This window comes from Apteryx mantelli, chromosome 10 (genome assembly GCF_036417845.1).
Source record: "Apteryx mantelli isolate bAptMan1 chromosome 10, bAptMan1.hap1, whole genome shotgun sequence".
In the NCBI taxonomy this organism is placed as follows: Eukaryota; Metazoa; Chordata; class Aves; order Apterygiformes; family Apterygidae; genus Apteryx; species Apteryx mantelli.
The window spans coordinates 1,936,756-1,950,279 of record NC_089987.1 but is presented as its reverse complement, the minus strand read 5'-3'; the positions used below and the strand labels follow the sequence as shown (position 1 = coordinate 1,950,279).

At 58.2% G+C, this 13,524-nt stretch overlaps 1 protein-coding gene across 1 annotated transcript in view; it reads left to right on the top strand.

Annotated features, from left to right (window-relative positions):
• The window catches only part of ACSF3 (acyl-CoA synthetase family member 3), a 178,353-nt gene that overhangs the window by 66,593 nt on the left and 98,236 nt on the right, over positions 1–13,524 (top strand). The window contains exons 9-11 of the mRNA XM_067302352.1: positions 6,017–6,151; positions 6,950–7,061; positions 11,120–11,247. Coding sequence (XP_067158453.1) covers positions 6,017–6,151; positions 6,950–7,061; positions 11,120–11,237 — 365 coding nt within the window. The 3' untranslated portion in view covers positions 11,238–11,247. The remainder of the gene's footprint in view (positions 1–6,016; positions 6,152–6,949; positions 7,062–11,119; positions 11,248–13,524) is intronic.

The window sequence follows — 13,524 nt, the reverse complement described above, 5'->3', positions numbered from 1 at the left end:
CCAAAGGTAGCAGTGACGGCTGCTGTCAGGGAAACAATAATCCCATGGCCTTGCAAGCCTCGGCTGTGCCTGGGCGCAGGAGCGGAGCCAGGCACGACAGAGGCTTCTTCTGCTCTCTGCTTTGTCTGCTGCAAGCGCCTGGTCAGAGGTGTCCCAGGCAAGCAGAGGCGGAGGTGCGGTGTCAGGCTGTAGTCTTCTCATCATCCCAAATCTCCTTCCCTGCACAGCTGGCTGCAAGGAAGGAAATACTGTTTCTGTCTCTGTGCCGTGGGGGGCATCTGAGCACGGGCACGTTTGTCCTGACCCTGCTATTGTGTATTGCACAGGAAGAAGAGAAAAGGCTTTGGGAGCGATGCTGACGGGAGGGGGAGAGGTGGTGGGGTCGCTGCCCTGGGCTCTGCGATATTGGGGTTCACCTCTCCCAAGCTGAGCTTGTCTCTCTGCTGTGAGCTCACTTGAGTGTTCTTAAAAGTAAAATAACAGTAGTACTGGGCAGCTTCTGCAGCAGAACTGCTGTGAGGCTGCCACGGGCAGGAGGACGAGGTGCAGCTTCGGGCTGGCAGGGCTCCGGGCTCCGTGGGTCTCTTTCTGCAGAGATGCCACGTAGAGGTGAAACACCTGAAAAGCGGAGTGAATTAAAAAGCAGGTGGTGTGTGTGGCACTGCGCTCCCCACAACAGGCCTGGCCTCGAGGTGCAAGGCGCCGTGTGCCTGGGGGAGCAGCGGTCTGTCTGCAGCAGCACGGACGCTCGCAGCCAGATTGGCAGCGGGGCAGCCCTGCCCTGAAGACTTTAGAGTCTTGTCCAGGGAGGAGAAGCGGCTAGGCAATAGTAAAGACAGTTGTCCCCGTTTCACGCAACCGGAGATGGTGTTTCTGGAGCAGGATCACACGAGCAGCTCAATATTGAACCCAGAGATTTATTTGCAGTGATGCGCTAGGTGCTCCCTGGGAGCACCTGGGAGCCACGAGCGTGGCCAGTTGGAAAGGAGGGTTGGCAGGAATGTGGTGTGCTCTTACGGCGGAAGAGCTCCATCCTCTGCTCAGCAATCCCACCCGTCATCTCTGTTTCTCCCTGCCAGCCTGGGGAGGGGGGTATCCACACTAGCAAAGTGCTCGGAGACTGCTGGGTGAGAAGCACAGCAATCTGCAGCCCTGTGGAGGTGGAAGCCTGCGTAATGGAGCAGAAAAGCTCCGGGAGCCGTGGGGGACTACGCGCAACGGCAACTGCAGGGCTGCGCGCAGGTGCTGAGCCTGGGCTGGGTGCGGCTGGTGCCGAAGCGCCGGATAGGGACCAGTGTTCAGAGCCCGGGGGAGGAGGGAGCAACCCTTGCCACTGGGCCTTGGTACAGTTTCAGGTTTGGGAATGATGTTTTTAACACTGTTTTAAGGGAGCATGTGGGGGAGAGTCATTAAGCAAACGACAGCATCCTTTTAACTAGTCTCCCTGGCACAGGAAATCCCTGCTGGCCCAGAAGCATCGAGTGCTTTGTTGCACTGGATGTGCCGGCTTACAAGCCGTCTTGATGTGCTCGGCTGGTAGCAGATGGCGCGGGGCAGAGGGTAATGTGGCTGTCCTCCGCGGACGGCGATCCCCCGGAGCTGCGAGGAGCGACACACACAGTATGCTCCGTCCTGTCACCACGGGAAGTGACAGAACAACTCTGAAGCTTGGCTTACAGGAGGGAAGAGACAGAAAGAAAGAGACAGGGAGAAATTACAGAGCTCATCCCAGAAGCTCGCAGTAATCACAGCAGTAATACCAAATGCCTGCCATGCCGTGCTGCTGAGGCGTGCTGTAGATGGGGCTGGGAGGGCATCTCTGTAAGGAGTAATGATCATGCTTGTGGGGACCACGGGAGTCCAAGGTGAGCAGCAAGGCATGGGTCTCCTTCTGCCTGCCGAGTTCCCCTCCCTCCCCACGCTGGTCTGCCCAAGCTGAAATGCCTGTTACCTCCTTTTTGTTGCTGCACGCTGAACATCTGGGAAGGTGACAGCTCGGGGAGCGCGCCTTCTCCGAAGAGCATGTTTTCGAGCTGGAAGCAGAAGTTCTTTGAACGCGGGGCACACCTCCACTGGCAGGCGTGAGCCGACTCGAGCAGGTCCTGCCTGCGCTCCTGCCAGCCCTGGGAGCGCAGGGGACAGCAGCGCGGAGACGCTCGCGCAGGCTAGACACCAGCCAGCTTGGATCCAGCTGCCGCCCAGCTGAGTCAGCCTGGCACGGCGCCCAGCCTTGCCAGCGCCAGGCTGGAGCGCAGCGCCCGCCGCATGGCTACGCAGCTTGTGGGGCCGGCACAGTTGGGCCACATGGCACCGCGCTCCGCGGAGAGCTCCGGCTGCTGCCAGCTCAGGTGTTTCGTTACGGTGCAGACAGCCCCAGCCGAAATCCTGCTGAGGTCCTCCTGCTGCTGGAGCTCGGCAAACAGACTTCCTTAGCTGGAAATAGTATCTGGAAGCAGTCTTGAAACCAGGCTACTGTAAGGCTTGCGTGTCCCGCTGTGCCAGGGCCCTGTGTGCCGAGGGGACAGGGAGACCAGGCAGAGCAGAGGCTCCAGTGCAACGCTCTCCCTGGCAGTTGGCCTCTCCGGTACCCCAGCACTCATGCAGCAGTTTGCTTTGCAAACGCGCCGGAGAAATCGGCAGTGGGTGACACCTCACCTACCGACTGCCTAACTCAAGGGCATGCGGAAATGTGAATTCAGTTCTTGCTCACTGTAAGGAAAGATAAGGGGAGTGAGTAATCTAGTCAGCCACAGGGAACTTCAGCTGTCGACATCAGGAGACCTTGGTTCAGATAAATCTCCTGCCCCCAGCTAAGTCTGTCCCATGAATCCAGTCCATTTCTTAGACCATTCTCCCTGTCGTGAAACCGAAGACAGTGGAAGTGTGGCAGCCTCGGTCCGCTTAAATATTGAAGAGCGACATGAGAACTGTGTGTCACGGAACCAGGTCCAAATTCCCTCTCCTCTCCCTGTCTTCTCTCTGTGAATAAGCAACTCCTGATCTCACTGCTGAAAGCTTGTGACTCCACAGTCCCCCAGTGCCACATTTTAATTAATATTCACTCTCCATTTCTGTGTCAGTCACACAGGTCACATCATTGATATCCGGTCACAGAAGGTAATTTGTCACAGCAGTCATGAATTCCTTTCAACCCCAAGCAGCCAAATATCCAGAGAGCCCTAGTTTAAAAATTTCCCACAACTTTAAAATATTCCAGACAGCCTTCAAAATACATGGCCATGCTTTGTGTGAGAGCGCCAAGAGGAAGACAAGCAAATATGTGAACAATTAATCATTTCCTGGCTGATCTGAGCAACATGAGATGCCCAGAATCTTGGCATATCCCAACTGAATGGGGACACAGATCTTCTGGGGAGCAGCCCTGATTTCAGAATTAATTCTGACTTTTCATTGCTGTGACACCACAAATCTCTAGGTGTTCAAAGCCTTTGCACTGGTGTTATGCCATGCACAATCTCTCTGGAGTGCCAGAGGTGAACTGGAAGCTAGCTTCATAAAGCTACATGGACAGTAGAGACTTCCTGTGATCTCTGAGTTTTGAAGAGTCCTTGTAGCATTGCAAAGGTAACGTCCCCTCAGGTGAGCGTCAGGTGCCACTGAGGCCAGACACTGCACATCGCGGGGAGTGTAATCACCCTGCTAAAAGCTCTGTTACGAAAGCGATATCCCTGGTGGAGAAGAGGGCCAGAAGGAGACCTGAGGAGGAAAAGAGGTGCATGCGATGGAGGTGGGGTTCGTCTTGGGCACAGCAGCAGAGAGCAGAGGCTGCCAGCCCCCAAGGGAGCACAGCAGCTTGGGCAATGTATTGCTAAGTGTGCTCTGAGTTTGCATTCTGCTTTTTCCAGTTTTCCTTTGGTTCAAGTTTTGTAAAGTGACCTGTTCTTTTAGAGTAAATCTCTTCTAAGCCTGCCTAGTGTAGGAATGATCTGGCTCTGACAAGCCCAAGGCATAGTGTGTCTCCTGAGTTAAAGCAAACAGGTCCAACCAGGAATGGAGGCAAACCCTTTACATGGCTGCAGTGTTGGCCAAATTTGGAAATTCAGGAGTCAGAGAGTATTTCTTAATGTCTGCAAGGGTCACTAAGCACCAGGATTTGGAGAGAGCATGTCCCTGCATGCTTTTACTTGGCATAGTCATGTTTGTAACTGCTTGCCGCGGAGAAGAGTTGGATCCATGTCACTTGGCCCTGCAGGCCAATCTGGAAGTATGACTGTCCCTGTCCAAGAGAAGTGAATGGCAGAGGTGTGCTCACCTGTGCTTGGGTGACACTGTGAGTCTCCCCCAGCAGAGCAGAGAGGACCTCTGGGGACAAAAAGAGTTGCTCATCTCTGAAAGAGATGATTGGGGGGCCGCAGTCTTTGGGGAGTAGGTGGCAGTGGGGAGGCTGTCCCCTGGGCCACCCAACAAGGTCCTCAGGTCTCGACCTGTCCTGGAGTCCACACAGTGCTTTTGGCATGCTCGTTGCACCGCTTTCACCCCAACCAGAGGTTTAGCAGGTTCATCTTGGCTTAGCAGGCTCATGCCTGGGACACCAGGGTCCAGGATCCTGGACTGTTCTCGTTCCTCAGGTTTTCGACTTACACCTGGAGCGGGTCGGGCGAGAGCTGCTCTGGCGAGAGCCTGGAGCCCTGCAGCGAGCGTGGGAACTCCTGCAGCCCCAGCGGCGCTGATTTACTCTGCTCAGGCCTTTGTTGGGAGCTGCTTTTTCATGCTGCCAATCTCTGTGTCATCTCTGTGTTTGAGCTTTCCAGCCAGCAGTGAAATAAGGTCTGTCAGCGAAACCGCAGTGGGGGAGCGGGCTCGGTGTGTGGACACAATGGAAGTGTGTATCATTAAAGAGAGAATGGAGATTGACATATAGGTTAAAGCTAAGGGCCCCCTGGTGCTGCTATCAAGGCTCTGAAATTGAAATGCGAAGTCCTGAGCCCCCCCCCCCTCGCCCACCGGTTGGCAAGGGCTCTATTAGCAGAATGTGAGTAATCATCTTAAGTAGCTATCAAAGTGCAACAGCTTGTTAAGCATTTAGCCAGGTTGTGCTGACATGACCCCTCTCCTCAATCTTCCCCGACACGGCACGAGTGGCTAATTACTGCATCACACCTGCCACACGCCTCCTCCCGCCACCTCCGAGCCCACGGAAAGGACAGGTCGAATTTGACGTGTTGCTTAGAACAGGCGCTTTCTCCTGACTCCTTCCCCCACCCGTCCTCATCGACAGCCACATGGGAGTGGGGGATAGCGGGAGCATTAACAACCGACGCCCCCAGAGCGAGGTGGCTGTAAGGGGCTCGCAGGGTTTGGCTGTGGTCAGCACACACACACACACGCATGCATGCACACACGCATGCACAGAGCCGTTGTAGGTGCGGATCGGCTAGGAAGGAGTGAAGCGGCTTTTGCCGGCTCCTGGAGGCAGGTGTCTCGTTCCCATCACTGGCCAGCGGGTGGGAGGAAGAGCGGGTTCGGGAATATACGGTGGGTGCTGAGCAGCCCCATGATGGGGGACATCGAGGAAGAGTCACGTCCAAAGGAAGGGGCTGGATCGAACCTGGGGCTTTGTCGCGGACGAGGAAGGGGCTGAGGTGGGAGCCTCCGTACCGTGTGGTCCATGTGGAGAGCACACTGGGAAAGGGACCTGCCTGCAGTGATCGCTCCCATGCTCATTGCTCTTACATTAAAGGTCTTTTGGGTGCATATCCTTCTTCTTCTCCCCCCATCCCCCAAGAAGAGCAGCAGCTGCTCCCTCTGTGCGTCCCTGGGAGCAGGCTGCGGTGGGGGGGAGGAGGAAGGCTGACGCCCTGTCCCCGGGGTCTCTGCCGAGACGCTGTTGACCGTTGTGCTGAGCATGGCTCCCTGCACACGCCAATGCGGGGAGCCGGGCTCAGAGCCTGCCTGGGGCATTGCCTGAGCACCACGTCTGCACCGCCGGAGATGGGGAAACAAAGAGGAGAAGCAAAGGGAGCCGCCTCTGATGGAGCCTGTTTTTGCTTTTCAGGAGACACGGCAGCGTACAAAGATGGCGTTTACTGGATCAAGGGCCGCACCTCAGTAGACATCATCAAAAACGGCGGGTTTAAAATCAGTGCTCTGGAAGTGGAGCGTCATTTGCTAGCGCACCCTCACATAACAGGTACGGTGCAGGCGCTGGTGAGGGTGCCCAGCAGCACCCAGCTCGGGGGGACTGGGGCCACCGCTCGTAACCACAACCCCCCGGCTCTCCGCGAGCTGCCCGTGGTGATGCACTGCTCCGACCGGGAGCACACTGCCATGTCACTGTGCTGCGGTCCCCGTGTGTGCCCCGGTGAGCAGAGAAGGCGGGTGGGAGCCTGGCCCGAGTGGCAGCCCTGGCTCCGAGGATGCAGACGTGAGGCTGCCTGAGGTTTCCTGCCTGGAGGCTGTTTCGCAGCCTTTCCATTAGCAAGGTTGGGTCTGCGTGAAGAGCAGACTGCATTCAAAGCTGCCGTTACTTGTCTCTCGTGGCTGAAGCCAGGAAGCTTGCAGCTGGATGCCGAGTCAGCAGCAGTGCTCATCTGATTTTAGAAATGAGACTCTAATTAAATCTGTCCTGACCTTGTCTGTGACCCTGTGCGAGGGGCTGGAAGCCGTGCCCCCAGCTCGGCACAATTCTGTATTCTTCACTAGCCTCCCAGCTGACTCTAAATCTCTCAAGCCATGGGGCTTTCTGCCTTTTCCGTGGTGAAAAGCTCTGCTCTTGGAGATCGTGTCGGCACAAAAGTCCCTGATATTTTCAGCCCCAGATTGCTCTTCCTGCTGACATCCCATACCATCCTCCTCCATGCCCTCTTCTTCCCTGCACACAGGCACTGCTGCCCACCTAACAGTGGTGCCGAGCCGTCTCTTACACCTACCCTCTGATCACCAGAAATTACTCGAGTTTCTCAGGCTGAATGCTCTGCTCTCTCTCCAGATGTGGCCGTGATTGGGCCCCCGGACATGGTCTGGGGCCAGCGGGTCAGCGCAGTCGTGCAGCTGCGCAAGGGGGAGATGCTCTCTGTGAAGGACCTGAAGGACTGGGCCAGGTAAGACTCCACAGGGCACTGCATGGTGAGTAGCACTGCAGGCCGGGCTGGTGTGGATGGCAGGCTCAAGGCCTGCAGCATCCTCGTGTGAGGACTTGGTTAAAAGAGGGATGAAGGGGTGGTAGTGGTGAGCATCTGGCTGGAAGCAGGACGTCATGCCTCAGGCTCTAGGGATGAAGAAAAGAACACAGGTTCTACCAGGTGGTCACCAAGCACACGAGATAATGGAAATGAATGGGCCTCTCACCCCGAAAGTGCCTTTGACTAATGACCTGCTTGGTGCAGACAACCGTCTCTTGCTCCGCAGCAGTAGGAATAGAGCTCCCAGTAGCCAGGAGGTGCTTTGCAGTGAATCAGTGGAGCTGTCATCAGCCCAGAGCTCACCCACTTACAGAAAGCACAGCGCAGCAGAGAGCAAGCATTAAGGTAGGGACGCGAGAAGGGAAGCTTCATGTTTTCTCAGAAGCAAGAACATTTGCTCAGCTCTTTCCCAGGGCTGCTGCAGGCTTTCCTTGCTTGACTTCCTACCCACTGGAAAGCCAGCTCGGGCCAGTTCCCAGTTAATCCCAGAGACCTCTCCATGCGGTACGGAGCACAGGAAGACACCAACACTTGTGGGCCTTGCGTGGAGGCATCACAGTATCCATTGGTTTGTGCCATTCTGGAGAGCATGGCACAAATCAGAAGCTTGCCATCCTGCAACATTTTCTGCATGAAAACCTGTGCCTCACTGTTCAAATTGGCCAAAGGGGTGGCCAGTGCTGGGATTGTGGTCATTAGCTGCAGGAGGAAAACTTAAACAAGCCAGGGCCAGGGCCGGGAGACAGGAAGAAGAGTCATGGGGTTTATTGCTAATTTTCCCTTAGCAAAATTTTTAATAGTAGATTCTTCCTTTTCCTGGCAACTCCCTCCTTCAGGCTGTGGATATTTTTGGCAAGGCTGGCGCTATTTCATGAGCAGTAGGAGCACTTGTTTCATCAGGGGCTGCACAGCCAGCCAATTAAAGATTTCCCCTGGATTTGCAAAAATCACAGTTGGGGGACTGCGATTTAGCAAATGCAAGGAAGATGCTAGTTGGCCGGCTGCTGCTCTGATTAAACAGTTACTTAGGGGGGGAAGAGAATCAAACAAAGAAACCAAACCCACGCTGGTCGCTGCTTGGGCAGAGTGGCCAAGGCCATGCCTTGCCATCCCTCCTGCTGGCACCTCTGCTTCCTACGCGCACGTGTTAACCCTCTGGCCACCACTCCTCTGGGACTCCTGCTTCTCCCAGGGCAGCCCACAGCAGTGAACAGCTTTGGCTTTTTTGTGTTGGGGCCCTCTTGCAATCTCTCCCTGAGACTCTCCTGCCTGTCTGGGCTCAATATGTGTCGCAGTAGGTACAGATCTCCACCAGGTTAGCTGGTACTCTGGGCTTCTTCATCTAGGACCCTCCCTGGGCCCCAGCGTAGGGCCGGAGCAATGGAGAGTGGGGAAGGAGAGATCTTGAACGTGCCATGCGGTGGCTGCTCATCCCTGAGCTTTGTGGCAGGGATATTGGTGTCTCCAGCAGGTCCTTTCATCCTTGCTCCAATATCTCGTGACCCTCATTAACCCCTGCACAGATGGTAGCCCAGAAAGGCCACCACGACCCGCAGAGAGAAGTCGCTGCCCCCGGTGCCAGAGCCTGCTGGAAGGCACTGCCACATGTGGCTGCTCTTTACCCAGTCGCCTGGCTGTTGCTGTGGGCTCCTTGGCCCCGGCAGGGAGCTGTGCTTGGCCCCTCCGTGCGCACCTTCCCCTCTCCCGCCGGGCTGTCCGAGCGCTCCTGGGAGGGCACGGCAGCGCCAGCAGCACCTTGGCTTCTCCTGCTTTTTCTTGCCTGGTCCAATGCTGCCCTTCAATCCTGCCTGTTCCTGGGGGAGCAGGAGCTCTCGGAGCTGTGCTCCAGCACCGCTCTTCCCATCGCTGTTCCCAGCCTGCTGCAGGCTTGCCATGATGCTGTTTTGCCTGTGCAGAGCAAAGGTAGGAGCCCTTTAAACAAAAGCCATTTGCGATGTGGGAGGAGACAGTCAGCCGCTGTCTAGGGTCTTCAGAGGAGAGCGGTGCCCTTTGCCCGTGTGGTGCTGTCTCCAGGCACCACACCGGCTTTTCCCCTCCGTCTCTGTCTCTCCCTCTCGCCCTGTCTCTCCCCTTTATTTTATGTGTCACTTACATTTGTTTGGCCCTTTTCTCGCACTCGCTGGCAGGAGACACATGTCCCTCTTCAGAGTGATTCATTTTGCAGCTTTCGCCTCCAATCTTGCTTCCCGGTGACAGGCGCCATCCTGAGTTAGAGCCATCCATATGGCGGGGGGGTGTCGGGAGCGGGCTCGCGGGGAGGAGGGCCGGGGCGGCGGTTGAAGGGCTCGGCAGACTTGGCATCTCGCATTAGGATCAGTGCCAGGACGCTGCCTGCCGGAGCTGGGCATGGCCCCAGGTTGGTGACACACAGGCAGCAGAAGGCAGGAGAGCCTCCCCCTCCCCGCGCACACACGCTCCTCAAAGGGCACGGGGACTTTGTGAGTTTGCTCCGCGCTCGGACTCCCTCCCGCCGAGGGAAGAGGCCCCCACGGGCCTGCACGTGAGCACGGGGCTGAGATCGTGCGCCGCCGCGCACGGGGAGACGCAGCCTGCCGTCAGCGAATGTCTTGGGTGGGGGCCCACCTGCAATCCCGGGCCCCTGGGGCTGGGATCGGGGAGTGCGTGCAGGGTTCGGCTTCCTTAGTGCTGCTGCGCTGTGTTTGCCCCTGCCGTTTCTAACGCGGAGGATTGATGAGTCTCCGTTAGCAGCTCTCCCTCCTGCTCGCTTGCTGAAGGCTCCCTGTGCCCCCTCCTGATGGTGCAGGTGGGTGTTTTGGGGAGCTGGCAGGATGTGTGGTACTCTAGCCGAGTGCCCTGGCTGTGGTGTGGCCAGGGGCCAGTAACAAGGTCCATCAGCAGTCCCCAATGAACCAGATCCAAGGTCTAACCAGAGTCCAGTCAGGAGCAAAAAGAGACAGGGCCAAAGACAGGCAACAACATGGGTCCAAAGTCCATCCGGGAGCCAAGGCCGAGACAGGGCTGGAGACAAGCTATGATGCACATCTGCGGGCTCTATCCAGGAGACAAGCTGTCTGCAGCACGGGGCTGAGGTCACGCCAGGAGACAGGATGGGGACAGCACACCTGTGCCATAGCTCAGGACGGGCCAGAGCCCCAGGGCTGAGCTGCTGTGGGGGCTCCTGGGCCATGGGCAGGGTGTGACTGAGGGCCCAGGTGGGGCTGGTCAGGGCCCTTAGGTCCCCTCAGGGCTTGTGACAGCCGACACCACAGATGCATCACTCTCCAGGTCATCTTCAGGCATCTGCTTACAAGCCCCGTACGTGTCAGTGCAGCAGGGGTCGAGCAGGCACCTGCCTGCGACACCTTCTTTGTGCTTCTCGGTGGATGTGAGGTGACCCCCTTCACCTTCCCGTGCCGGGGTCAGCTCGGAGCAGAGCGGGTGGCTCCTTCCCCCTGCGCAGCACGGACCTTTGTTGCTGCTCTCCCAAGAGCTGCATTGAGTCCTCAGGGAAGAGTCAGGCTACAGTCTGGGGTCAACCGAAGCTGCTCGTGCTGCAGCCCCCTTTGGCTGTCTCCTCCAAGCGAGGGTGCAGACTCATCCACCGCCCCGTGCGCAGCTCTGGCTGAGCCTCCTGGGTGCCGTGCAGACATCAGGGACACTTGCTCTCACTGCCAGGCAGGAGGGACGGGAGCCGTGTGGGTCCCTGTGGACAGCAGAGGCTGCAGGCATGCGTACAGACTCACGCTGTGCTGGAAGAGTGGTCGGCCGGTGTCTGGTCCTAGATGGTGCTGTCTGGGAAAGCCACGGCTGGGGTTCCTCAGTTACCTGCAGTGACTAGCTGCAGAATGCAAGTCTGCTGCCAGGACTGAGCGAATCTCCCCCAGACCCAGGAGAGCCTGCGGCATTTGAGAGCTCTTGGGAGAGACTTTGTGAGATAGAGGGGCTGGAAGCACAGGTTTCGGTTGGCTTTAATGAACTGTGTTTCTGTGCTGCAGAGGGACCATGGCACCTTACAGCATCCCCACAGAACTGATCGTGGTAGAGGAGATCCCGCGCAATCAGATGGGAAAAGTCAACAAGAAGGATCTTCTGCAGCGCTTTTACCCAACCTAGTGCACAGCCTCAAGCCAGACCAAGGAGCCCTGGGGTGCTTGGTCCTGCCCTGCATCCATTTCCAGGGGCTCTGTTTCTAAAATGATGCTGTCTGGGTACCAGCAGTGATGAGCAGTGGTAGTTCTGGGCTCACTGCAATGGTGACAGTCTTGTCCACAGAATAAATCCAATAAAAGCAGGATTCATCCCATGTAGTCTTCTCTTTGGCTGAACTGACCTAGAGCTGTAGGTTCACCTTCCCTGCATAGCAGCACATAACCCTGCGGAGAGAGGCAGCCGAAAGCATCCTGGGGCTGCTCCACTCCATAGGTGCATAAGGAGGAGGCAGCCTGTGCCCGCCTGGACCACACCATGAAAGGTGACCTGTCCCTCCTGGCTGCCGTGGCTACCGGCCACCGATGTGGCAGGTCTCGCTTGTGCCAAAGCACACACGAGCGAGCACAGGGTTCAGCTCTCCTCCAGCCGAAGCCATGTGACGAGCCCCTCCGCACCCGCCTTGAGCTGCCGCGTGCAGCCCAGCACCTGGCCCGGGGTGCAGATAGACCCCGCTGGTCCCCAGTGAGTTCAGAGACGCTGGGAGGGTGGCTGGGGTGATACCGGTCTGTCAGACCTGGTCTCCTGGGCGGGGGGGTCTGTGCAGGAACCGCTGGCTCCTCCACCTTGTCTCCGTCTGGCTCTGGATGCTCATCCCCGTTCCCGTTCATAGCTCCCTGCCTCAGGCCACATGCAACTCATCCCCAGCTGAAATTACTCTTTAGATTAAACTCCTGTCTGCAACCAGCTGCAGTGATGCCTGGTAATTTTGCCTCCCTTTCTGCCCTTTCCCATAGACTCACTGACTTTCCCCATAGTTTGGTTTATGGAGAGGGAGAGCCCGGGAGAGCAGTGGGTCCCCCGCTGGAGGGAGCCGGGTCTCGGGGAGGCCGTGTGACCTGCTGCAAATTGGTATCTGTCCAACTCCATGCTCCACCAAACGTCGCCTCCTGTTTCCCTGCAGATGTGAAGAAGCAGTAATTAGACAAGCACAAATAAATACAGCCCGCGCTTAATAACCCAGCCACCGAGGTGCTCCCACGCCCGCGGGGCTCCCCCGGTGCAGAGCGGCGGCCGCGGAGCCGGGCCACGCCGGTGCGAGCAGAGGCGTCGTGGCGCTGCGGTGCGGCCGGGTGCAGGCGAGATGCGAGCTGCTGGCCTTAGCGAGCGCCCTTAAGGGGAGCAGCGCGCGCAGGACCCATGGGTGGGTTCGAAGGGAGCCTGGGTGCCCCTCGCTGGCAGCTAGCGCTGCCGCGGCCCTTTCTGCACAGGCCTGATAAGCTGGAGCCTTTGTGTGCGCTGACACTGAATCGCACACGTGCACACACACACTCTACAGGAACGCAATTAAGCTTTGCAATAACGTGGAGGGAGCCTGGGGAGATGGGGAGGAAGGGCAGGCACCCGGGCAGGCACCGGAGACGGGCTCGGCGCCCAGCCCGGGGGGGGGGGGGGGGGGGGTGTGCAAGGTGCTGCAGCGGGGCCGGGCCGGCTCGTGGCCGGAGCCCCGCGAGGAGCACGGGGCCAGGGCGGGCGCGTTGCCTGTGCGGGGCGAAGGGGCCTCCGCAGCGGCATCGCCGTCTCCAACGTCCCTGCTGCCCGCAGCCGGCACTGGGAAGCGGGGCCCACCTGGGCAGTGCTCCCCAGCCCCGCGCTGCGAGCAGCAACCACCGCGGTGGGAAAGCCATGCGAGGCGTTGGTGGCACCGGGGAGCAGATGCAGTGCATGCACACACGTGTGTGTGTGTGTGTGTGTGTGTGTGTGCATGCACACGCGCTGACACCAGAGCCCACGTGTGAAGGTCATTGCTTTCCCAGAGGACAGGCAGTATTGATAACCCCACCTTTATGAACGGATTTGTGTCCCTGTTTGGCTTCACGCGTGCTCTGCCGACCACGCTGCATCCGGAGGTAAGGGATGGACACCAGCAGGGCCCCGCAGCCCCCCGGCAGCAAGCGCCGTGGGCTGGAGGCTCCCATGCACCATGGGGTGCCCAGGGCAAGGGACGGCCACGCTGCCAGCCTGGGGCTGTGGCAGAGCTGGGAAAGGGACCGTCACTCCCAGGAGCCGAGTGGCTGAGCAGGGCACGTTGGACGCAAGAAGCAAAAAGCAATTCCTCCGACCGCCTTCGTTAGGGTCAGCGGAGCCCAGAACATCTGGGAGGACGACTGGTGAACATTGCGGGAACATCTGGCAGACGCCTGGGCTGGGCAGAGGGGAGCAGGGCTGGGGACTGGGACAGGGATGGGGACAG